Below are 27,815 nucleotides of genomic sequence, written 5' to 3' on the forward strand. Positions count from 1 at the left end.
AGGAGACTTGGGTTCCATCTCTGGATCAGGAAGATCCCCTGGAGGAGTAAATGGCAACCCACTGCAGTATTCTTGCCTGGAGAATTCCATGGACAGAGGAGCCTGGTGGGTTAATATTCATTGGGTCACAAAGAGTTGGACATGACTGAGTGACTCACTCAGTCAGTTCAGTTGCTGAGTCATGTCCAACTCTTTGTGACGCCATGGACTAAGCGCACACAAATATATTTTGGAACCAATTCATTATTCGATTTTATTTGCATCCATGATTCACCAGATGATGTATTCTGTTTCTTTGTCACTGAAGGGTGTGACGTTGCGATTTGTATTAAAAATTCTATATGATTGGTCCTAGTCCCTATCCTCATTTCTGGCTCAGAGCTCCGAAAACCACAGGAAATTCCTAAGAGATGAAAAATGACAAAGGCGCCTATTGTTATGTTAATAAAGCGACTCTGGGACTTCAGTGGGGTGGGGGCTGAAGGTGGTTGTTGCCAGGTGAGCCGACTAGGAATTCCACCCTGATCTCTGTTTTCTGGGAGGGGAGACGGTTGTTGTCATTTAGTCGCTAAGTCTTGTCCTACTCTTTTGCGACCCCATGGACTGTAGCCTGCCACGCTCCTCTGTCCATGTGAGGGGAGCAGTTTTGGAGTTTAAATCCTTGCTAGTTGGGCTGGTGGGCAAGGGGAATTTCTGGTGGGTGTAAAGCTCTGTGTCTTTTCCATCAGGCTGTTTCTGAATCACATCCTTTCATGATAAATCGGTCATCTAGTTAGTAAAATGGTTCCCTGAGTTTGTTTCTCTCTAGCAGAATAATCAAACCCAAATAGGGAGTGTGGGAACCTTGGCCCTATAGCCACTTGGTTAGAATTACAGGTGACAGGGTGACTTTGCCTTGATCTCTTAAGTGGGGGATGTTCTTGCAGGACTGAGCCATTAACCTGGGGAATTGGATGTGATATTGGGTCGACGGTGTCAGAACTGAGTTGAAGTGTAGGACATCCAGCTGGATTCTGAGAATTGCTCTGCGGTGTGTGAAGAAAACACACCCCACATTATAAATGGGTGCAGATTGTTGAAGGGGAAAAAGGAACCAATTCTCTGCTCACCTCTAAGATTTCCCTTTGCAACCTTGCTAATGGCTCTCAGAACCGCTAGAGGGCAGCAGAGGATGCTGTTTAGAATCTAAGGGCCGGAGGGGGGAGTGAGGACACAGGGTCTCTCACAGGAAGTGCTACTCGCTCACCCTCTTGGCTCTGCACTGAAGGGCACTTCCTGTGTGCAACCTCGGATTTTTCCCTCCCACCGTCCCTTACCTACAGTCAAAAGTATATCATAAAAATAATTGTTTTTACCCCATTATGACCATTCGTGTAGCTTGAAATCTATTCACACGTATCATGGTCAGAAATTTCACCCACAATTTTTATGCTAATTCTGTAGGAAGGTGTGAAAATTTGTTAAAACAAGCAATTTGTTCTAGAAACTATAATTTTGTACAGAATCATTTTAGGTGAGCTAAGTTGCATGTAGCTCGTGTTAAAATGATTGCTTCTTGCTACTTCTACCGTATTGGAGAGATGACATATAATAGTGTAGATTTTAAAAACCAAACCAAAAATCACTGTACAGAGAGTTGAGAGCCCATATCCAGTTATGGCAAGGCTAACCCTGTGATCTTGCCACATTCTCTAACTTCTTAAATCCCTGATCTGTGAAAAGAGCTGGTCAAGATGATGTCTAAAGAAGATTCTTGCTCTGAAATTCCAACATTTCTTTGGTGAAAGTTCCAGAACAGGGATGCTATGATTTTGGCCTGACCACTGGGGAATTCTCAGAAAAACAACCCAAATTCTTAACTGAACTCCTTTTAATCGTCAGGGAACAATGAGGAGATCAACTGGGGGGCTTTAAAGCAAATTTCTAAGAAATAAACAGCTCTCTGGAAAACACCTGTTGGAGACTTGACTCCAAGCTAAAATCACAATGACTAGGTTATATTAGTGTATTTGTATTAATGCATATGTTTCTATTATAAGCTAGCCCTATAATATTTACCTAATCAGGTTCAAATTCTTTAATAAAGAGTTGGACTTTTGATTCTTTATAAGGGGAGAAAATGTACCTCTATTTCATGCAGAAATCCTTTTGAATAGAAGATAACCTCTTAAAAATTAAAGACAAGATGTGTCAATGAGTAGTATATATAGAGGTTTTTATTATTACCAATAATATTTACTGCCCATTTTGTACTAATTTACAAAACATTCCCCAGTAAAAAAGAAATCCATAGTCAAGAAAGCCTTCCTCAGTGACCAATGCAAATAAATAGAGGAAAACAATAGAATGGGAAAGATTAGAGATCTCTTCAAGAAAATTAGAGATACCAAGGGAATATTTAATGCAGAGATAAAGGACAGAAATGGTATGGACTTAACAGAAGCAGAAAATATTGAGAAGAGGTGGCAAGAATACACAGAAGAACTATACAAAAAAGATTTTAATGACCCAGATAACCACAATGGCATGATCACTCACCTAGAGCCAGACATCCTGGAGTGTGAAGTCAAGTGGGCCTGGAAAACATCACTACAGAGAAAGCTAGTGGAGGGGATGGAATCCCAGCTGAGCTAGTTAAAATCCTAAAAGATGATGCTGTTAAAATGCTGCACTCAATATGCCATGAAATTTGGAAAACTCATCAGTGGCCACAGAAATGGAAAAGTTCAGTTTTTATTCCAAACCCAAAGAAAGGAAATGCCAAAGAATGTTAAAACTACCAGATAATTCTACTCATCTCTTACACAGTAGCAAGGTAATGCTCAAAATTCTCTAAGTGAGGCTTCAAAGATACGTGAACCAAGAACTTCCATATTTTTCAAGCTGGATTTAGAAAAGTCAGAGTAATCAGAGATCAAATTGCCAAAATCTGTTGAGTCATAGAAAAAACAAGAGAATTCCAGAAAAACATCTGCTTGATTGACTACTCTAAAGCCTTTGACTGTGTGGATCACAACAAACTGTGGAAAATTCTGAAAGAGGTGGGAATACCAGACCACCTGACCTGCCTTCTGAGAATCTGTATGCAGGTAAAGAAGCAACAGTTAGAACTGGACATGGCACAATGGACTGGTTCCAAATTGGGAAGGGAGTATGTCAAGGCTGTATATTGTCACCTTGCTTATTTAACTTATATGCAGAGTACATCATAAGAAATGCCAGGCTGGATGTAGCACAAGCTGGAATCAAGACTACTGGGAGAAATATCAATAACCTGAGATATGCAGATGACACCACCCTTGTGGGAGAAAGTGAAAAGGAACTAAAATGCCTCTTGATGAAAGAGAAAGAGAAGAGTGAAAAAGCTGACTTAAAACTCATGTTCAAAGAACTAAGATCTTGGCATCAAGTCCCATCACTTTATGGCAAATGGATGGGGAAACAATGGAAACAGTGACAGACTATTTTTTTGAGCTCCAAAATCACTGCAGATGGTGACTGCAGCCATGAAATTAAAAGATGCTTGCTCCTTGGAAGAAAAGTTATAACCAACCTAGACAGCATATTAAAAAGCAGAGACATTACTTTGCCAATAAAGGTCCATCTAGTCAAAGCTATGGTTTTTCCAGTAGTCATGTATGGATGTGAGAGTTGGACTATAAAGAAAGCTGAATGCTGAAGAATTGATGCTTTTGAACTGTGATGTTGGAGAAGACTGTTGCGAGTCCTTTGGACAGCAAGGAGATGAAACAAGTCAATCCTAAAGGAAATCAGTCCTGAATATTCAGTGGAAGGACTGATGCTAAATCTGAAGCTCCAGTACTTTGGCCATCTGATGCAAAGAACTGACTTATTGGAAAACACCCTGATGCTTGGAAAGATTGAAGGCAAGAAGAGAAAGGAACAACAGAGGATGAGATGGTTGGATGGCATCACCAACTTGATGGACTTGAATTTGAGCAAGCTCTGGAAGTTGGTGATGGACAGGGAAGCCTGGTGTGCTGCAGTCCATGGAGTCACAAAGAGTCAGACATGATTGATTGACTGAACTGAACTGTGTTATACAGTAGGACCTTGCTTATTCATTCTATATATAACAGCTTGCATCTGCTAACTCCAAACTCTCAATCCATCCTTCCCCCATATCCCTCCCTTTTGGCAACCATCAATCTGTTCTCTATGTCCTTGATTTTGTTTCTGTTTCATAGATAGATTCATTTGTATCATTTTTAAGATTCCACATAAAATGAGAAAAATTAGTTTTATCTGAGAGATTTTTAGGAAAATATTTAAGCAATAAGAAATTGGACCTTTTTGTAAGTTACTAACATTTAGTAACTTAATGTTTTGGGATGATAAAGGACCTTTCATTTTCACATGATCATTCTTTTGAAATTTTTGCATAAGAAGCAATTATGAGGCACAAAGCAGCACCTATTATCTTTTGACAAATCTAAGCCTCTTTATAAAGATCGAGTTCATCACTTGGGAACCACCCACACTCCATTTCTCCTGTTCATTTGTATTCCTGTAAAGATTGTTCTTTCCCTGACGACCTCAAACTCCCCAAAACTGCTATTTTTGCAGTGACAAGAATATTACCCAAGTATTAACTAAAAATGAATCATGCAAAAGACAGCTAATAGATGTTTTGCACACATATGTACATGAACAGTTTTTACTTTGCTTGTGCTCAGCAAATTGTCCCAGAACCATAGGGACTCTTCAGACTTTAGTGGGAATAAATGTCTCTATCACACTGACACAAGCCCTTCTCTGGGATTTTTGTCAAAAAGTTGCCCTTGGTGTATGAGTTTTTGAGGTTGAGAAACTCTTTAAATACAGCTCTTTGCATTTCCTAACATGTAAAGCCTTTTTAAAAGGAGTTCTTTTAAAAATAGTGTCAACACTATAATAAAAGTTACAAACTCATTTTTAAAATGGCATTTCTTGAAATGTTGTCCATATTATAACCACTAATTGAATTTAGAAGATAGGCACAAGCTGAGATGGGAGTAATCATAACTCCTGCTGTCCTTGAAGCTCACAACAAAGCTTACACCACCAGGCGGCAATCGGGGCAATACTACAATCACTACACAGCACCCTTGTCCCCAGCACTGTTTGGAACATTTTGCATGTGTTGAATCCTTGTAGCAACTCATTAAGTAAATATCCTTGTTATTGCCTCCATTTTATTTAGAAGGAAACAAGGGCACATAAAGTTTGAGTTCCTCACCTGAGGTCAGAAAATAGTGAGAGAAGAGCCAGTAATTACACACTCTAAGCAGACACAGAGCCTGAGCTTCCAACCAGTGTCCTCTGACATATTCCAGATTACAGGTGAGCAGAGAAGCCGGCAAGTGATGAGTTTTCAGAGTGTGTCTTAGAGTTAGATGATTACTGGTCAGGTAATGAAGTTCTAGTTGGACAGATGGACAAGAAGTGTGAGGTGTGACAGGTGATTTTGGCCCCAAATCTGATGATGAGCACTGCAGAACAGGATTTGGAGGCCTGTGGCACAGGCAAGGGACCAAATAGGTCTAGAGAAGGGGCACAAGGTAGCAATCACAGGATAGAATAAGAGAACCCATATGATGTGCACCAGGAGAAATGTCCTACTAGTGATGGGCCCCCTCTCTGCCTGAAAACCAGATTGCTCTGGAGCTTTCAGGTTGTGAGATTGACTAGTTCCAAGAGTGAGCTGTGGTGAGCTGTGGGAGTAGAGAAATGGCATCATTAGCTTCATGCTTCATGAAGGCACCTGCTCAGAGTGCAGAGTGCAGCCTTTCAGGGACACAGAGGAAGTCCTCCAGGCGATGGGCACGTTGGACTCCTGCACCTTTCTCCATCATTAGTGTTTTCTCATTATTGGTGGGGACTGCTACTAGGGAAACTTTTTTGCTTTTCATTTCTGAAGCTTTGAACAAGGTCTCTCAAAAAATATAGAAGACATTTTCCTGGTTTCCCATACTAAAGTTAGGTCTGTATTTCTCCTGTATACAGATACAATCCATTCCCATTCTTCTACTTGTTATAATGTTGGTGACTAAAAGCAAATACCTCCATGACACTGAAATGTAAAATCTAATCAATCTCCAAATAAAAGAGGACCTGATTTCTTCAGTGTTTCTTATGATGAATTTTATTTCAGCAATAACATAAATAATGATAATATCAGGTTGTAACCCAAAGGATTAAAAAAAATCTTTCTGAATTCATGCTGATTTAAATAAATGATTGAAAAAATAAATAAATGAGGGAGAGAGGACAGCTGTGTGTTATGAAGTAATTCCAACAGAAATAGTTATGAATTAAGCATCTACTTGGGGATGAAAGTGAAAAATCTGGTAAGTCTGAGTAATAGATCTAAAATGAAATCAAATTAACTAGTAGGTACCCAAAGCTAAGCTATTCCATATTTTTGGCTAGGAATTTTGCTTCACTGTAAAAAGTAGTTGGAGTACTTAAAAATAACTCACTGTGTTATACTCTACTTAGCATAACAGGAAATTTAATTTTTCTCAAAATATGCTCAGGGAAAAATGCTATATATGTATTTATACTATATTTCCCTTTTATTGTTATATATCTTTGTATCAAATATTACACAATGCTGTGTCTAACATACTGTATATTTGTTCGAGAGACTCCTCTAGCTTGTTGGCTAAAATTATCAGATGTTGAGTCCCTATGTTCTGTTTTCCATATTCTATATGCTTAACAGATACCCAAGTTTGTCTTCTCACTAAGCCATTGTATAATAAAATTTCATATATTCTTTCACAAAATTTGAATATTGTATTGTTATTTAGCTGCTAAGCATGTCTGATTCTTTTTGATCCCATGGACTATAGCCTGCCAGGTTTCTCTGTCCATGGATTTCCCAGCAAGAATACAGGAGTTGGTTGCCATTTCTTTCTCCAGGGGATCTTCCTGATCTAGGGATCAAACCCAAGTCTCCTGCATCTCCTGCACTGGCAGGTGGATTCTTTACCACTTCAAAGAATTCTTACTGCTTCCACCAGGGAAGCCCCAAATATTATATACACTATTTAAATCTTTGAGAACTTTCCCTTATCTTTAAAAAATACAGAGATATATCATCAATTCAATTTAACAAAATTTTAAATAAGATTATTTCCATTTGTAGCCATTACAAACAAATAATGTCTTAGTGAGCCTCATAACTTTTTATGCTCATTTCTTATTATTTTCAGAGCATACAGTCAAGAAGAACAATTTCTTAATAATAAATAATGTTTTCTAATGTATTCAAAGTTACTCATCAGACAGAGTGCTTTCAGTCAGTCAGTTCAGTTGCTCAGTTGTGTCCGACTCTTCGTGACCGCATGAACTGCAGCACACAAGGCCTCCCTGTCCATCACCAACTCCCGGAGTTCACTCACACTCACGTCCATCGAGTCAGTGATGCCATCCAGCCATCTCATCCTCTGTCGTCCCCTTCTCCTCCTGCCCCCAATCCCTCCCTGCATCAGAGTCTTTTCCAATGAGTCAACTCTTCACATGAGGTGGCCAAAGTACTGGAGTTTCAGCTTTAGCATCATTCCCTCCAAAGAAATCCCAGAGCTGATCTCCTTCAGAATGGACTGGTTGGATCTCCTTGCAGTCCAAGGGACTCTCAAGAGTCTTCTCCAACACCACAGTTCAAAAGCATCAATTCTTCGGCGCTCAGCCTTCTTCACAGTCCAACTCTCACATCCATACATGACCACAGGAAAAACCATAGCCTTGACTAGACGGACCTTTGTTGGCAAAGCAATGTCTCTGCTTTTGAATATGCTATCTAGGTTGGTCATAACTTTCCTTCCAAGGAGAAAGTGTCTTTTAATTTCATGGCTGCAGTCACCATCTGCAGTGATTTTGGAGCCCCCCAAAATAAAGTCTGACACTGTTTCCACTGTTTCCCCATCTATTTCCCATGAAGTGATGGGACCGGATGCCATGATCTTCATTTTCTGAATGTTGAGCTTTAAGCCCACTTTTTCACTCTCCTCTTTCACTTTCATCAAGAGGCTTTTGAGTTCCTCTTCACTTTCTGCCATAAGGGTGGTGTCATCTGCATATCTGAGGTTATTGATATTTCTCCTGGCAATTTTGATTGCAGCTTGTGCTTCTTCCAGTCCAGCGTTTCTCATGATGTACTCTGCATATAAGTTAAACAAACAGGGTGATAATATACAGCCTTGACGAACTCCTTTTCCTATTTGGAACCAGTCTGTTGTTCTATGTCCAGTTCTAACTGTTGCTTCCTGACCTGTGTACAAATTTTCATGTGCTAACAAACTGTGGCACATGAAAAAAATTGAATGTCATCTGAAGCTTACATTTGAGTTATCTGAGCTACTCTACCTCTTTCTCCAGGTAATAATGCAAATGTGTAAGAACATGGAATAATGAATTTGCACAAAAGTTGGCATTGTGTGGATAATGACTCATCATATTGTAAAAACTGTTGAGCAACTTTGGCAATGCTCAATCTTCCTTTTCACTTTCTCAAAACCTCTAGCTCTGGAAAAGTTTGTGTCAATGGATTATTTTTTCTTTTTAACTTTTATTAAAGTAGAGTTGATATACAATGTTGTGTTAGTTAGGTGTGCAACAAAGTAAATCAGTTATACACATAAATATATCCACTCTTTTTAAGATTTTTTCCCATATAGGTCATTACAGAGTATTGAGTAGAGTTTCCTATGCTATAAGGGGACTAACGCATAATATTATTAGTTTTAAGTTGTCTAGTTTATGTATCAGTTCAGTTCAGTTCAGTTGCTCAGCCGTGTCTGACTCTTTGCAACCCCATGAACCGCAGCACGCCAGGCCTTCCTGTCCATCACCAACTCCCGGAGTTCACTCACACTCACGTCCATCGAGTCAGTGATGCCATCCAGCCATCTCATCCTCTGTCGTCCCCTTCTCCTCCTGCCCCCAATCCCTCCCTGCATCAGAGTCTTTTCCAATGAGTCAACTCTTTGCATGAGGTGGCCAAAGTAGTGGAGTTTCAGCTTTAGCATCATTCCTTCCAAAGAACACCCCGGACTGATCTCCTTTAGGATGGACTGGTTGGATCTCCTTGCAGTCCAAGGGACTCTCAAGAGTCTTCTCCAACACCACAGTTCAAAAGCATCAATTCTTTGGCACTCAGCCTTCTTCACAGTCCAACTCTCACATCCATACATGACCACAGGAAAAACCATAGCCTTGACTAGATAGACCTTTGTTGGCAAAGTAATGTCTCTGCTTTTCAATATGCTGTCTAGGTTGGTCATAACTTTCCTTCCAAGGAGTAAGCATCTTTTAATTTCATGGCTGCAATCACCATCTGCAGTGATTTTGGAGCCCCCCAAAATAAAGTCTGACACTGTTTCCACTGTTTTCCCATCTATCCCATGAAGACCAGATGGCATGATCTTTGTTTTCTGAATGTTGAGCTTTAAGCCAACTTTTTTACTCTCCTCTTTCACTTTCATCAAGAGGCTTTTTAGTTCCTCTTCACTTTCTGCCATAAGGGTGGTATCATCTGCATATCTGATGTTATTGATATTTCTCCCAGCAATCTTGATTCCAGCTTGTGCTTCTTCCAGTCCAGCGTTTCTCATGATGTATTCTGCATATACATTAAATAAGCATGGTGACAATATACAGGCTTGATGTACTCCTTTTCCTATTTGGAACCAGTCTGTTGTTCCATGTCCAGTTCTAACTGTTGCTTCCTGACCTGCATATAGGTTTCTCAGGAGGCAGGTCAGGTGGTCTGGTATTCCCATCTCTTTCAGAATTTTCCAGAGTTTATTGTGATCCACACAGTCAAAGGCTTTGGCATAGTCAATAAAGCAGAAATAGATGTTTTTCTGGAACTCTCTTGCTAGTTTATGTATAGCAGTGTGCATATGTCAGTCCCAATCTCCCAGTTTACCCCTCTCTTTTCACCTTTGGTAACCATAATTTTGCTTTCTACATCTGTGACTCTATTTCTGTTTTATGGATAAGTTCATTTGTACCATATTTTTAGATTCCATATATAAGGGATGTCATGTGATGTTTGTCCTTTTCTGTCTGACTTACTTCATTCATTACGACAATCTCTAGGTCAATCTCTAATAGGATTTGTAGATTTAAGTCCCTTTTTATGTGACTTGTATTCCTGCTATTCCTCATTCTTTGTTCTGATTTTGAAAATAGACATTCCAATGAGTTCATTTTTATGCTTGCTAAGGCTCACATTATAATTTGATGATAAATACAGCATAAATGGAACTCTGAATTCTCTTGCTGCTGCTGCCTGTGTGAATTGTTACAGCAACATCAGACAGCAATTTGACAGGAGACATTCAAGGTGGAGACGTATGTTTCAGAAAATCCCAGAAATTTCACTTCTAGTATCATAACCTAGATATATGTATATGTACAAATGATCACTTTGCTGTGCAACCAAAACTAATACAACATTGTAAATCAGCTATAAAATAAAAAAAAAAATTAAATTTCAAAATAACCAAAAGGGATGTACAGAGATTCATTGCAATATCTTTGCTATAGGTAAAATACTGAAGTTATGTGAACATGAGTTAGTTGGGGGAAAATAAATAAATTATGATATATTTATTGGTAATTTTGTGCAGTAAATAAACTAGATCTTCATATGTTGACATGGACACATAGTAAACGTGTAAAATAAGAAAGCAGGCTTTAGCATGATTCAATACATGTAAAACCTGAAGAGAATAAGGCAAAATGTGATATTAAGCAAATTTGTTATTAGTTAAATAAAAATGGCTGTTTATCTTATTTTCATAAATTTTTCAGTTTTTTATTATATTTAATAATCACTAAAGTGTCACTTGTATATAAATTGCTTTCTATGTTAATTTCTATATATTCAATGATCTTATTTAACTACTGATTTATTATACATTTAAGTAATTTTAAAATGTGTGCTGATTACGTGTCTTACCATATTTAGACAAACAGGAATGAAGTAGAGATTGAAGAGTCTGGGAGAAGCTAAATAGAGAAGGTGTAACACTGAAGAGTGGGAAAGATTGCAGAATTCCCATGAAAAAAGAATATTGCTGTAAAAGAGGAGAGAATGAGGAGAGTTATTGAGGAACAAATCACCATGGAAACTTTATGTGACAAAGAAAGAGCTGTCCTTGATTAAAAGGACCAGAAAGAATTAAAAAAGAAATATGCTATATGCTGACTATGTAAGATGGACATCTTGCAAAGGATGATGGGAAGTTGCAAACAGTAAAACCATTTGAGGTGAGAGGAGGGGTCAGACTATGACATGTTGTCATATAGTAAATTGTTGAGAGGAGGTATGGAATTCCAGAAGAGTATTTGATTGTCTGGATTCGGCACTAAAGGCTTCAGTTACGACAGAGACATGAGAGAAAATGAGAAAGGAGACGAAATGTCCAAGGAGAACAAACAGGATTTTGTGATTAGAGGTGGAACACACACTCAGCGGAAACTGACCATTGTCGGAAATTCAGACACAGCAAAATCAAAACCTCCAGTCAATAAACAGTACTTAGTAACAGTTTAGTGGGCAAAGAACAGCTTGAGAACCGGGAGCTTTACAAGAAATAACCTGGAGCTTTACAAGAAATAACCTGGTTTCATTTTCACTTGTGAGATGAGCTACATTCCATTTTGCTTAAGTGGCTTTAACAGTTTTGTCTGCTCTGGGAATTCTCAAATTTGTATAGAATTTTTTTAAGGTTTTAAAAAATGTAGATCTTTTTTTTTTCCATTTTTCTTTTTTAAATTTTTTTATTATTTTATTTTTAAGTTTACAATATTGTATTGGTTTTGCCATATATCAACATGAATCCACCACAGGTATACATGGGTTCCCCATCCTGAACCCTCATCCCTCCTCCCTCCCCCTACCATCCCTCTAGGTCATTTTCTTAAATTTTTTATTGAATTTGTTGCAATATTGCTTCTGTTTTATGTTTTAGTTTTTTGGCTGTGAGGCATGTGGGATCTTAGGTCTCTGACCAAGGAGCCAATCTGCACCCCTTCATTGGAAGATGAAGTATTAACCACTGGACCACCAGGGAAATCCCCATTTTGTATTGAATTTTAAACAGTGGTCATGCTCACAGCATTAAAGAGTCTTCATGATAGCCAGGAATTGTTACCAATGTTCCCCAGACACTCTGCTGTCAGGACATGTGCTGTCACGTGAGGCAGTGGTGGCCTCCAGTTCTGGGGCTTCTCCAGCTTTTGTTCCTTGCTGATCACAGGGGTTCTCAAGGTTTGTGACCAGCTCTTAGCTCCAGGGCAGCTCAATAAACACCCCCAACAATGCAGGTGCGTGTGTTTCCCATGACCCACAGTGCTTGGCCTAATTTTCAGTTATCTTGGTATTTTGCTGGAAGTTTTAAATTTTGTTTTAGGTTCAAAGGATTCATTAACAAAAAAAACCACTCATTATATACAAATAAGTAATTTCAATATTTAATAGAGAATTACCTAACTTGTTTTCAATATACAATCATTAAAAGAAAAGAGAAACAGTAGAGGAGAATAACAGCACAAACATCACCTAATTGGGGCCAACTAACATCCAGATTTAAACAGCACTGGGACTTCCTGGCATAACAGCAATCTGGAGTCCCCATTGAGAAAAGATCCCAGGCAGTGCATCCACCTCACTGGTGGGACTTCAAAATTGCAATTTGGGGGGTTCCCACTTAGAATCCCAGGCCATAAATGGATATCATCATCAGTTTGCAAGCAAATTGCAGCTCTGATTTCACATTAATATTTTTTACAATGCTGTTTGTTTTATCTTACTTGTTGTAGGATTTTGTTAAGACCCAAGCTTGGTTGGCCAGGCCTCCTCCAGAGGCTCAAGAATTCCAAGACCCACTCCCTATCTTATCTATATTGTCATTCATCTTACTGGTAATGATTGGTGTACTTGCTATCAGGCACACAGTCAGGACAGTGTCCAGGCAGGTCAGAAACAAGGTCAAAGGCCTGCTCTGCTTTCTTGGCTCTGCAGCCTAAACAAGGCTGCTTCCATTTAATGTCCATAACACTTGGCTCTGAGCCAAGTTGACTCCCATAAATCCCTTGAATTTTCAAGGTAATTAATCCTTGAGGCTGGGGGAGAGGCCACAGAACCAATCCTTTATTCTCACTTCCATCTCCTTGCTACGCATCCCCCAGGCATTGCTTGTCATTCTTGCTATAGTAATTTCTATAATAGTCAACCCATAGAAGCAGACTAACTAAAACACTGATGACTGTCAGGACCTGCAGCTTCCAGTGAAGTGTAGCGATTTGCTTTCAAAACACGCTGATGATGACCACAGGTCTCACAATTTTTTTATATTCCTTAACCACTTGGATTATTCATTTCCTTCCTTAATCCATTATTCTTTTGGACCTTCCAATAGCTTTTATAGAGGAATTCAACTGCATATGGTTACTCTCCCAAACTTAAATTTACTTCTTTCTCTGGCCGATTAATCTCATGAGCTCTGACATTGGTGGGGAGTTTTAGGTTAATTCCTGAAAACTTACCTTTATCCTGAGATTATAGTTTACTTAAGTTTCATTTATTTTAAGGTTTACAAGTAGATCATAAATCTTTTATTATGACATATAGCTGCTGTGGAGAGCTTCAAATACACTTTATATAACACATCTCTGTTAACAGAAGGGCTTCCAGGGTGGCTTAGCAGGTAAAGAATCTGCCTGCCACTTCAGGAGACTCTGGTTTGATCCCTGGGTCTGGAAGATCCCCTGAAGAAGGAAATGGAGACTCACTCCAGTATCCTTGCCAGGGAAATCCCATGGGCAGAGGAGGCTTGTCTATGGATTCCAAGTGGTGCCCACGGTGTCCAAGAGTCGGACACCACTTAGTGACTAAATTACAACTCAGTTAATATTACGATGTTATGTCTCAACTTTCCCACAAAGATCTCTTTTTATACAAAATGCACTTCCAATGAACAAAGGAGTTACTGGAGGCCAGTGGTCACTAAATTTCAGGTCCATCTGGACTGGGGGATCATTCCATACTTTAATCTTTAAGAAACAGATTTTCAGTGACACAGGATTCCAGGTATCATTTTGACACACTGACATTCTGCCTTCTGACTCATTCCGTGTACTGCGGGGAAAGTTCTTTGGTAATTCAGAGTGCTCTGGCCAGAAAATTATTGTCACACTGTAGTCTGTGTATAGTCATGCTACAAATGCATCCCTCTATTCAGAGTCTCCATCATCCCTCACCACTGCACTTTGAAAAAATAATTAATACACTTTATTTTTTTGAGCAGTTTTAGGTTGACAGAAAAATTGAGTGGAAAGTAGGGAATTCCCATACACCCATTACTCCACCACCTCTGGTTTACCCTATTATTGATGTTTTGCATTAATATGTACATATGTTACATATGATATCCCTATGTTGGTATATTATTATTAATGCACATCCATAGTTTACTTGAGAGATCACTCTTTTATTTTTTTAACATTCTGTAAAATTTGACAAATGTCTAATGTGTCCACCACTACAGTATCATGCAGAATATTTTCACTGCCCTAAAAATCTTCTGGGTGTTACTTCCTTTCCTTCCCTGAGTCCTGTAAACCACTGATTTTTCTTCTTACATTTTTGTCTTTTTCCAGAATGCCATATAGTTGGAACCATACAATATGTTGTCTTTTCAGATTTGTTTCTTTCACTTAGCAATGTGCGTTTAAGGATCTGCTATGTCTTTTTTATGGCTTGGTGGCTTATTTCTTTTTACGCTGTTGCACTTTTAACACAATAGGTTTTATTGTAATCAAGACATTAATGAAAGATATAAGCCCTTTCCCAGCATGGTTGGCAAGTACAATGCTCCACTGGTTTAGAGATATGAATAGTGCATCATGTCTACACATAATCCTCTCAGGCATCCTCCAGTAATGCCAGGACCACTTGGCTCAACACACCAAGTCCTATTTCCCACGTACCTACTCTCTTAGGATGTTGAGATCAACATTATCTAAGCCAGTGGTGACACTTCTACTTGTTATATTTTATGCATGTACATGAATAGTACCCCCCAGAGGCTGTGAGTTTAAACATTCAGCTTCTATGTGCAATTATTTCTGAAGATTCTTTGGATGACTCATCGGTGACTTACGGCTGTGTAAAAGCATCTGCGTGATAAGCATGACTTGAAAAATAAAACCCAGTGATGATTTCAACCTGCTCTTCGTTCAGGCAGGTCATCAAGGAGTGCTGATGATACCTCTTCTGCTATGAACTCAAGTAGTTTTTTGGGTTAACTTTATAAATAGGCTTAAGGTCACTTTTCCATCTTAGAGGAAAAACAAATCCAGGGGTCTTTTCCGCATGGATCATGAACTACTGCTGCTCCTGAGAGAATTAAAAACATTAATTCTTTCATTCAAGCCCTCTCTCAGGGAAAGTATGACAGCATCCTTCCTGATGTTATTTGTATTCACAAGCTCCTTTCCCATCTCCCCAGTCTCTCTTCCGTTGTTGACATGTCTTAACTCAGACTTGATTTTTCAGGCAAGTAGCAGAAATCTCCTTTCTGGAATGTTCCCTTTGTCCAGTCCTAAGGAGCACCTTCCAAAGGCAAAGGCTCTAGGACCGCTGTGGCCAGGAGCAGGGGGCCAGCATTCTGGTCAGTCCTAGGCGAGCCACACAGTGTGCGTTTCTCTGTTCTCCTAGGGATATTTATACTTTCAGAGGAATTGACATTGTGGTGTCAATTGTTTGCACAGTGATGCTCCCCTCCTTCAGGACACACGAGTGCAACCCTTGATGCGCAGTGACTAGATCCAGGAAAATAAGGAAAGTATTTTGAGATGAGAAGTCAGTGTGTGATCGTAGCATCTTCAGCCTTCATTCTCATCCCTGAACTCTTTGGAAAGAAACCTTCTCAGAGATGCTTCTCCTCCACTGTCCCTCATAGTGTCAGCTCAGCTCTTCAAGACTCTACCACAGTCTCTGCATCTTTGAGTAAAAGTGTTTTAAGTCCAGTTTGAAGGTGGTAGGAAATATCCTAAGACCAGACAGCATTAAGCTTCTCACTGTTTTGGTGCACTGACAGCAGTGATGTGTCACTTTGGTCCATGAAATGTAGTGGGTAGAATCAAACAGAAGCACAACCTGTTGCATCAACCTCTTAATGATGAGACTGGCTCCAGTCAAAGGGTAATACAGCCCACAGTAGAAATCATGCCTATTCCTGTCAGAACCACTCTGAAGCCACCAGGGTTACTGGTAAGGATTTTAACAATCTACATGCTAGTGTTTGTCCTTAAGCATCTTACCCAAAGCCTTTGAAAGCAGTTCCTTTCCTCTCAGTCTTCTGGACTGTGCCTGACCACATGGGAAAGGAATACACCATCTTCCTACCTATTATTACGTAGCTGGGACATCTCTGTGTTCATTTACATTCATTTGCCAATTAACCAGCTCCAGGGTCAGAACAAGCAAGCCTCAGCCTTCACATCCCACATTCCCTCTGAGTCAGCCATGGGGTTTTCCAGGCGGGCGTCTCATAAGCTGCTCTGATTCTCCTTCAGAATTCTGACAGAGATTTCCAAAATCACCTTCCTCATTGAGAGAAATTCCTGATCATCCAATTATTGTGGGCCCATTTGACTGGCCACACATATCTATAAATATCCAAGTATTGTTCTGGAGTGGGAATCCCGAGGGTCAGGCTCCCTAGTGAGCCTTCTGTTTTCCCAGTGTGTGGACTCACTTTTACCTTCTGCAACCAAAGTGTCACCCTCTAAGTCTGAAGGGAGGCTGGTTTCCAAACGGACTTTCAGTTAAGAATTTTCCATCAGTACCTCAGGCAGCTGCTTTGAGATAGCAGAGAGGGGATTGTAACGTTTAGGGCATAGAGCAATAGGAGCTGGCCACTGAGGAGATTTTGTTTACTGGCTTTATTTTTTACTTGTAATATTTACTTGTTGAGTTTCAGAATATAAGTTCTGTGCATCATTTTTATACACCATGTTCATTTTTTAATTTTCATTTTTAAATTAATTTTTGTTGGCGAATAGTTGATTTATAATGTTGTGCTAGTTTCTACTGCACAGCAAAGTGAATCAGCTATACATACACATACACCTCCTCTTTTTTGGATTTCCTTCCCATTTAGGTCATGACAGAGCACTGAGAACAGTTCCCGGAAATTAGTTTTATACACAGTATCAGTAGTGTGTATATGTCAGTCCCAATCTCCCAATTCATCCCATTCTATCCCCTTACCCGTCTTGGTGTCCATATGTTTGTTCTCTATGACTGTGTCTCTATTTCTGTTTTGCAAATAACATCATCTATACCATTTTTACATTTCATATATGTGCAATAATTGTTTTTCTCTTTATGACTTATCTAACTCTGTATAACAGTCATATATATATCCATTCACGTCTCTACAAATAGCACAATTTTGTTCTTTTTATGGTTGAGTACTATTCCATTGTATATATGTAGCTTCTTTATCCACTCCTCTGTTGATGGACCGTTAAGTTGCTTCCATGTCCTGGCTATTGTAAATGGTGCTGCAGTGAACATTGGGGTGCATGTATCTGAATTGTGGTTTTCTCTGTGTATATGCCCAGGAATGGGATTGCTAAATCATATGCAATGTGTATGCTGGGTTCTATTTTTAGTTTTTTAAGGAACCTCCATACTGGCTTTAAATGCACAGCTACAAACTGGTTTTGGATACAATGTTCTTCTTCCCTTCCCTCCACGTGCTCCAGAGTCGCCATCAGATGGGCTCCCTGGGTACCATTTCCATTGCATGAGTGACTCTGCTGAGTTGCTCTGTCTTTATTGGAAAGTCCTTCTGATATTGCAGTTATGAGGGGACTTAGATGTCTCAGTGGCAGGATATATCTTCAATAAAACCTGGTAATACATCAACAATTGACTCCTGAAAGAATTCTAAGTAGTTGCTGCATCTGGTGACTGACAATCCTAAATTTTCAGTATTTTATGCTGAGATTTGATATTAAATTTCTACCAAAGACTCTAATCTGCATATATCCATTTTCTGATACTTCCAAAAAGATTCTTGCTTTAATTAAAGTTACAGTAGTCACTGTGGATGGAAATCGGGCAATTCTAGAGGTTCTCAAATAAAAATGGAGCAAAAGGTGAAACTGACTTATTTAAGTGATAAGCCTCTAGTGGCAAAGCCCTCTATCTTATGTGATAAATGTATCATTAGAGGGCTTTTTCTTTCTTGCTCCCCAACCCACAATTTCTTGTTTACCCTAATGCCTTCCACTGCAGCAGCACTGCATCCTCCAAACTGTCCTTTCAGCTTTAGGATATTGCCTTCTGCAGCTTCAGCTTTCTTTATGGCTTCATCCCTTCTTAAGAGGAGGTTTGTATTAGGGACTCAAACCTTTATCCACATCCACCATCACTCTCTTCAGTGTTGTATCACTTGAGGGTGACCCATTACTGGCTGTCATGTCACAAATATGGGTTTGCTTGTTTCACAATATTTAAAATGCTTCAGAAGGACTAGTCCTTTTTTTTTGGGGGGGGCAAGGGGTAGAGTTGTAATTTTGACTTTCAAAGCAAAAAATCTCTATGTGGCTACCTTCATCAATCCCCAAAGAAGTAACACTCATAAATGAATACTCATCTCAAGGACTCTTCTCCATTTCATTTTCTTCTTCATTCCATTGCATTTACTCTCTGACTATTTGCCCTTGATTATTTAAGCAAAGAAATGAAGAAAACAGATTCCCAGATGGGTGATGGTACCTTTCAGCCACATGGTCCAACTCTCACCTGCCCTATAACCATGTGCTGTTTATTTATTTATTTTTGAAAATTTTAATTTAGGTAGTTACTTTTGGCTGTGCTGGATCTTCGCTGCTGCTCAGGCTTTTCTCTAGTTGTGGCAAACAGGGGTTACTCTCTAGCTGCATTGGGCAGGCTTCTCATTGCGGTAGCTTCTTTTGCTGCAGAGAATGGGCTCTAGGGTGTGCGGGCTTTAGTAGTGGTGGTTCTAGGACTCAGTAGTTGCAACTCCCGGGCTCTGGAGCACAGGCTCAATTGTTGTGGTGCACCAGCTTAGTTGCTACACAGTATGTGGGAATTTCCTGGACCAGGGATCAAACCCTGTGGCAGGTAGATTCTTTACCACTGGACCTCCAGGGATGCCCCCCAACCCCTGACACATGCTATTTAGATGGTGCATTTAATAACAGAGTCACAAAGAGAAGAGTAGACTAACTGCCTGAGGGATGATGACAGAACAGCAAATCTTGAATTTCCTCCCGAAATTAAAGAAGTATACATAGATATTAGAGATAAACACTGTGTTCTCCCAATATACTACAAATTTACTTTCAAACAGATTTATTGTAAGTATCCACCTGTACAGGAAATAGACATAGATACTGTCCAAAAGTCAGTTGTATAATAGGACTTTCCAGACAAAAGAAAAGAAATCATGTTGACCTTTCCGCAAAATAAAATCTCTCAGAAATTTTATAAAGCACAAATTACATGCACTGTTTCCTGAATAAAGAAGTATCTTGTCTCCTCAAATATAGAGTATCTACCATGTCTAACTTATGTAGTTAATCATAGAGTGTCTTTTCTATTGCACAAGCTTTCAATCATTAAGAAGTATTTTTGAAATGCCTACTATATAATCTCTACTGTTCTGGGTGCTGGGGATTAATCAATTAATTCCATGGTGGAAAAAAACCCAAGACAGTGCCTGTTTCTTTTTTTTAATATATAAATCAATATGTATGTGTAATTAAAGACACAGACAGAGATGAAGTATGTATAAAAAGATATCTCCAGGACTATAACATAAAGTTACAAAGCAGTGAATAAGCCATGAGTAAATCTGAAGGTATCATGAAGAGAAGAACAAATGCTTTTGTCCTAAGTGGACATCAGCATACCTCGATGCTGTCTTTATTCCCCAGGTGATTCTGAGGTGCAGGAGCTCCCTGGGTCATTTCAGGGATCTTCAACAAGAACAAAATGCATATCCAGTAGAAATTGGTGAATATATACTCAATAATTTCTATAATTGTAATCACACTGGCCCCACAAAATAGGCCCAGCTGACCACCAACATCTGCTGTAATAAAACCAATAAAGAAAGTGAATAAATCATGCTTATTCCATAAAAAGCAAACTAAACTTTACTAGATTTTAAATTATTTGAAGCTAAAAAGTTAATAATAGCTGATATATGAATATGAGCTAATGGTATTAAGTTTAGCATAAATAATGCAGTAGCAATAAATAATACCTTAGAGTAACATTCACATAATTGTCTCAAAAAAGGGAGCAAAAGAAAACATAAATTCTATTTCCAAAAATACAACTCAAGGACTTTGGAGGGTATTAAATCTCAGCAAATTCATAAAACATCCTAGACAATCACACATTCATTTCTAAGTGGAGAACAGAATGGAGAACAGAAATTGGACACCAGGACAGCCTTACTTGTTAATGATACTTTCCAGAAACAGATTTCCAAGTAGTTTATGACCTCAAGTGTCCAAACAATTTCTTTGTAAGCATTTGCCGTATTTCATTGAACTAAGATGTATGAACATAGTACTGCCTTCTTTTTAACAAATTTTTCAGCATCTATAAGTCTTTATTGTTTGTGCTTTTTTTTTGTGGTAAAATGTATATAGTATAGAATTAGCCATGTTAGTCAGTTTTAAATGTACAATTAAAATGTACAAATTAAAAAAAAAAGTTAAATGGAATAGCAAGTTATAACTTTGGTTAAAGAAAAAAAAAATAAGTGTACAATTCTGTGGCATTAAGTATGTTTCCACTGTCATAGAATCATCACCAGCCTCTGTCTCCAGAACTTTCTCATCTTTCCCAGCAGAAACTCTGTCCTCATTAAATACTGACTCTTCACTGCCCCCTTCCCCAGTCCCTTGCACTCACCACCCTATTTTTTGTCTCTGAATCTGACTCCTCAAGCACTGCCTTTGTAAATAGATTACATTACTAATCTTTTCCTCCTTGCCCTGAGCCATTCTTAGGACAATGTTATTTTTGTAAGGCCTGGTGATGGATTGAGTATGAAAGTGAAAGTTGCTCAGTCCTATCCGACTCTATGTGACCCCATAGACTATACAGTCGATGGAATTCTCCAGGCCAGAATACTGAGTAGATAGCCATTTACTTCTCCAGGGGATCTTCCCAACACAGGAATCTTCCCAACACAGGAATCAAACCCAGGTCTCCCACATTGTAGGTGGATTCTTTACCAGCTGAGCTACCAGGGAAGCCCATCCAAGAACATTGAGGATTCTGCATTGTGTTGAGGAGATTGGCTCAGCCACCAGGGTTTGACCATGGTCACTTAACCTGACTCTGATTCCTGTTCTGTCTGTTCCACAACCTCCTCTGAGAGACAGTGAGATCTGGAATTCAGCGGTTAAGTTTGCCAAGGATGGAATGATGGAGGAGTATGAACAGGTGGTGGTTGTACCTTAAATGCAGATTTTACTTTTTCGGGTTCTTTACAGCCCAGTCTGGGTGGAATTTGTTGCAGAGGTCAGTGACGCTGACATGGGGTTAGATACATCTGAGTGAAGGAAGATGCCGAGTGACCATGAGACCACGTGCTGTGCACTGTACTGTGCCCAGTCATGGCTAATTCTTTGCAGCCCCATGGACTGTAGCCCGCCAGGTTCCTCTGTTGTGCACAGAGTTTTCCAGGCAAGAATATTGGAATGGGTTGCCATTTCCTTCTCCAGGGGATCTTTTGAACCCAGGGATGGAACTCATGTCTCTTGAGTCTCCTACATTGGCAGGCGATTCTTTACCACTGCGCCACCTGGGAAGTCCATGAGCCCTGCCTTATTTGTGAGCACCCCGCTGCATTTGCTGGAGACATGTCCAGGGACTGGAAAGGTGTCAGATTTACATGACAAGTGAATGACAAGCACCATGGATTATTTTTCTCCATTGATAAGCTAAACCTTAAATATGAAAGGAAAATAAACTAATAGAAATCTTTTTAAAAATTGAGGAACAGACATTTCTACAAAGAAGACATGCAGATGGCTAACAAACATGAGAAGATGCTCAACATCACTCACTATCAGAGAAATACAAATCAAAACCACAATGAGGTACCATCTCATGCTGGTCAGAATGGCTGCCATCAAAAGGTCTACAAACAATAAATGCTGGAGAGGGTGTGGAGAAAAGGGAACCCTCTTACCCTGTTGGTGGGAATGCAAACTAGTACAGCCACTATGGAGAACAGTGTGGAGATTCCTTAAAAAACTGGAAATAGAACTGCCATATGATGCAGCAACCCCATTACTGGGCACACACACCAAGGAAACCAGAATTGAAAGAGACACGTGTACCCCAGTGTTCATTGCAGCACTGTTTACAATAGCTAGGACATGGAAGCAACCTAGATGTCCATCACACACACACACACACACACACACACACACACAGAAGTCGCTCAGTTGTGTCCGACTCTTTGCGACCCCATGGATTGTAGCCCACCAGGCTCCTCGATCCATGGGATTTTCCAGGCATGAATACTGGAGTGGGTTGCTGTTTCCTTCTCCAGATGTCCATCAGCAGATGGATGGATAAGAAAGCTGTGGTGCATATACACAATGGAATATTACTCAGTTATTAAAAAGAATGCATTTGAGTCAGTTCTAATAAGGTGGATGAAACTGGAGCTGATTATACAGAGTGAAGTCAGTCAGAAAGAAAAACACCAATACAGTATATTAACACATATATATGGAATTTAGAAAGATGGCGACGACGACCCTATATGCAAGACAACAAAAGAGGTACAGATATAAAGAACAGACTTTTGGACTCTGTGGGAGAAGGTGAGGGTGGGATGATTTGAGAGAATAGCACTGAAGCATGCATATTACCATATGTGAAACAGGTGACCAGTGCAAGTTCGATGCATGAAATAGGGCACTCAAAGCCGGTGCACTGGGACAACCCAGAGGGATGGGATGGGGAGGGAAGGGGGTTGGGGGTTCAGGATGGGGCGACACATGCACACCCATGGCTGATTCAGGTCAATGTGTGTCAAAAACCACCACAAAATTTAAAGTAATTAGCCTTCAATTAAAATAGATATATTTTAAAAAATGAGGAACAGCTAGATAATACTTACCAAGTAACTCAGAGACACTCACTGCTTTTTGCTGCTGGGTTATCTTATAGTTTAAGTCACTATAGTTTATTTCAATATTTACAAGATTCTCCCTGGGGATAAAACAGAGTTAATTGAGCTCAAGATTGTCAGCCAGATTTTTTTTTCAGCTTTTGAATTACTTCCTCTTTTTTTGGTTACTCATATAAACATTGCCCACACTCAAACATGTGCAATATAATTAAATTTATCTATCTTTGATATTTGCCAACTTTCAATCATATGAAAAGAAATCTATGGTTTCTTCTGATATTTTTGACTTTGTCATTTTGACCATGTACTTGAGGTAGGTGGGCAAGCATATTTTACCAAACAGTTAGGTATCTTATTTTGTACCTTTAAAATATTTAGTCCTGAGGGGGAGGAGCTAAGATGGCGGAGGAGTAGGACGGGGAGAACACTTTCTCCCCAACAAATTCATCAAAAGAACATTTAAATGCCGAGTAAATTCCACAAAACAACTTCTGAGAGCCGGCAGAGGACATCAGGCACCCAGAAAAGCAACCCAAGTCTTCGAAAGGAGGTAGGAAAAAATATAAAAGACAAAAAAAGGGACAAAAGAGGGAGGGACAGAGTTCCGTCCTGGGAAGGGGAGTCTTAAAAAGAGAGAGAAGTTTCCAAACACCAGGAAACCTTCTCACTGCCGAATCTGTGCCGAGCCTTGGAAGCACAGAGGGCAACATTACAGGGAGGAAAAATAAATAATTAAAACCCGCACACTGCGAGCCCTACGGTAACTCCCCCAGCGGAGAAGCAGCGCAGATGCCTGCATCCGCAATTAGCAAGCGGGGGCTGGGCAGGCAGGCACGGCGCGGGCTGCATCGCAAGAATCTGGCCTGAATACCCGGAGCGCTATCTGAGCGAAATAATTTGGGCTAGCAAACCAGACTGTGGGATATCTACCACGCGAAAAGCCAGCCCTAACCTATGACACTGCCAGGCCTGCACACAGAACAAAGGACTGAACAGAGATAGCCGGCGGCAGACCATCCCCCTCCGGTGATAGGCAGCCAGAGCCAGAAGGGGACAATCGCAGCCCCAGAGAGACATTATCTATAAAACTGTAAGCAGGCTTCTTTGCTAACTAAAACTTCTTGGGGGTCTGGACGGTCAACATCTGCCTGAGAAGGTGTGCCGGTGCACAACTAGATAACCGAGAGGCGGGGAGGCGATAAGTCGCAGCAATCGCGTGCGCAAAACATCTCATCACCTGAGCTGCTCGGATCTGGGAAGGGCACAAAACGCAGGCCCAACTGAGAGTCTGCGCCTCTGGGGACTACCCGAGTGCCTGAACCTGAGTGGCTTGGACCTGGGAAGTACAGGCAGCCCAGGGCCGGCCGCGGATGGTTCCCGGTGGAGCAACCTAGAGCCTGAGCAGCGTGGGCAGAGAGGCTACATGCGCCGTGAAGCGGGGGCAGACCCAGTGTGGCTGAGGCACTGCGAGCACAGGACAGTGTTATTTGTTTGCAGCATCCCTCCCTACCTCCCCTCAGCGCGACTGAACAAGTGAGCCTAAAAAAAAAAAAAAAAAAAAGTGTCCTCCACCGTCCCCTTTGTGTCAGGGCGGAAACCAGACACTGAAGAGACCAGCAAACAGAAGAAACTATAACAGAGGGAACCGCCTTGGAAGCTACAGGCAATAGATTAAAACGCTGTGGTTACTACTATCTACATAGGAAGGGGCCTATAAATCTTGAGAAATATAAGTCGGACCAAGGAACTAGCCAAAAATGAACTGAACCCACAGTACTCACAACAAAACCGGAGAAAGTCCTAGATATATTTTTACTATTTGTACGATCATTTTTTCTTTCTTTTTTTTTTAATTATTTTTAATTTTTTTTTTAATTAAAAAAATTTTAAGTCCTCTATTATTTCTTTAATTTCCACTTTTATAACCGATTACTTTGCAAAAAAAAAAAAAAAGAAGACCCTATTTTTTTAAAGCAAACTTCATATATATATTTTTAATATAATTTTTTGACCTTTTTTTCCCTTCTTTTCTTTAACATTGTATTTTTGAAATTCCAAACTCTACTCTAGATTTTTAATTTTAGCTTTTTAGTATTTGTTATCAATTTTGTACCTATAGTTTTTTTTTTAATATATAATTTCTGTGACCCTTTTTTATTTTTCTTTTTCTTTTTCTCTGTTTCTTTCTCTTCTTCTTTTAAATAACATTGTATATCTGAAATTCCAAACTCTACTCTAGATTTTTAATTTATGCTTTTTGGTATTTGTTATCAATTTTGTACCTGTTTTTTTTTTTTTATAATTTATGCGACTTTGTTTGTTCTTTTTTTTTTTTTTCTCTCTCTCTCTTTCTTTTTCTTCTTCTTTTTTTAACATTGTATTTTTTAAATTCCAAACTCTACTCTAGATTTTTAACTTTTGCTTTTTGGTATTAGTTATCAATTTTGTACCTATATTTTCTTTATAACTTTCGCGACCTTGTTTGTTTTTGTTTGTTCGTTTTTTCTCTCTTTCTTTTCCTTCTTCTTTTCTTTAACATCGTATTTTTGAAATTCCAAACTCTACTCTAGATTTTTAATTTTTGCTTTTATGTATTTTTTACCAATTTTGTACCTTTAAGAACTCAATCTTCAGTACCCATTTTTCACTAGGAAGTGAGATTACTGGCTTAACTGCTTTCTCTCCCTTTGGACTCTCCTTTTTCTCCACCAGGTCGCCTGTGTCTCCTCCCTAACCCCTCTCTACTCTACCCAACTCTGTGAATTTCTGTGTGTTCCAGACGGTGGAGAACACTTAGGGAACTGATTACTGGCTGGATCTGTCTCCCTCCTTTTCATTCCCCCAATTTATCCTCCTGGCCACCTCTGCCACCTTCCTCCTTCTTCTCTTCTCTGTATAACTCTGTGAACAACTCTGAGTGGTCCAGTTGTGGAGTGCACATAAGGAAGAGATTACTGAATAGCCTACTCTCTCCTCTATTGATTCCACCTCATCTCATTCGGGTCACCTCTTACTCCCTCCTCACACTTCTCCATATAACGCTGTAAACCTCTCTGGGTGAAACAAGTTTCAGGGCAAGACATGCCAAGCAAATTCTCCAGCAGCAAGGAACACAGCCCTGAGCTCCAAGATACAGGCAGCCCAAAGTCACCCCAAAACCATAGACATCCCATAACTCATTACTGGATATTTCATTGCACTCCAGAGAGAAGAAATACAGCTCCACTCACCAGAACACCGACACAAGCTTCCCTAACCAAGAAACCTTGACAAGCCACCTGTACAAACCCACACAGAGCGAGGAAACGCCACAATAAAGAGAACTCCACAAACTGCCAGAATACAGAAAGGACACCCCAAACTCAGCAATTTAAACAAGATGAAGAGACAGAGGAATACCCAGCAGATAAAGGAACAGGATAAATGCCCACCAAACCAAACAAAAGAGGAAGAGATAGGGAATCTACCTGATAAAGAATTCCAAATAATGATAGTGAAATTGATCCAAAATCTTGAAATCAAAATGGAATCACAGATAAATAGCTTGGAGACAAAGATTGAGAAGATGCAAGAAAGGCTTAACAAGGACCTAGAAGAAATAAAAGAGAGTCAATATAAAATGAATAGTGCAATAAATGAAATTAAAAACACTCTGGTGGCAACAAATAGTAGAATAACAGAGGCAGAAGATAGGATTAGTGAATTAGAAGATAGAATGGTAGAAATAAATGAATCAGAGAGGATGAAAGAAAAACGAATTAAAAGAAATGAGGACAATCTCAGAGACTTCCAGGACAATATTAAATGCTACAACATTCGAATCATAGGAGTCCCAGAAGAAGAAGACAAAAAGAAAGACCATGAGAAAATACTTGAAGAGATAATAGTTGAAAACTTCCCTAAAATGGGGAAGGAAATAATCACCCAAGTCCAAGAAACCCAGAGAGTTCCAAACAGGATAAACCCAAGGCGAAGCACCCCAAGACACATATTAATCAAATTAACAAAGATCAAACACAAAGAACAAATATTAAAAGCAGCAAGGGAAAAACAACAAATAACACACAAGGGAATTCCCATAAGGATAACAGCTGATCTTTCAATAGAAACTCTTCAAGCCAGGAGGGAATGGCAAGACATACTTAAAGTGATGAAAGAAAATAACCTACAGCTCATATTATTGTACCCAGCAAGGATCTCATTCAAATATGAAGGAGAAATCAAAAGCTTCTCAGACAAGCAAAAGCTGAGAGAATTCAGCACCACCAAACCAGCTCTCCAACAAATACTAAAGGATATTCTCTAGACAGGAAACACAAAACGGTGTATAAACTCGAACCCAAAACAATAAAGTAAATGGCAATGGGATCATACTTATCAGTAATTACCTTAAACGTAAATGGGTTGAATGCCCCAACCAAAAGACAAAGACTGGCTGAATGGATACAAAAACAAGACCCCTACATGTGTTGTCTACAAGAGACCCACCTCAAAACAGGGGACACATACAGACTGAAAGTGAAGGGCTGGAAAAAGATTTTCCATGCAAATAGGGACCAAAAGAAAGCAGGAGTAGCAATACTT

General features: G+C 39.6%; 1 protein-coding gene across 1 annotated transcript in view; it reads right to left on the reverse strand.

Annotated features, from left to right (window-relative positions):
* Positions 1-19,965: 19,965 nt before the first annotated feature.
* Positions 19,966-27,815, reverse strand: part of ASIC5 (acid sensing ion channel subunit family member 5) — a 60,007-nt gene continuing 52,157 nt past the window's right edge. The window contains exons 9-10 of the mRNA XM_070385604.1: positions 23,220-23,311; positions 19,966-20,156 (exon numbers count right to left, since the gene is read on the reverse strand). Coding sequence (XP_070241705.1) covers positions 19,966-20,156; positions 23,220-23,311 — 283 coding nt within the window. The remainder of the gene's footprint in view (positions 20,157-23,219; positions 23,312-27,815) is intronic.

This window comes from Bos mutus, chromosome 17 (genome assembly GCF_027580195.1).
Source record: "Bos mutus isolate GX-2022 chromosome 17, NWIPB_WYAK_1.1, whole genome shotgun sequence".
Classification (NCBI taxonomy): Eukaryota; Metazoa; Chordata; class Mammalia; order Artiodactyla; family Bovidae; genus Bos; species Bos mutus.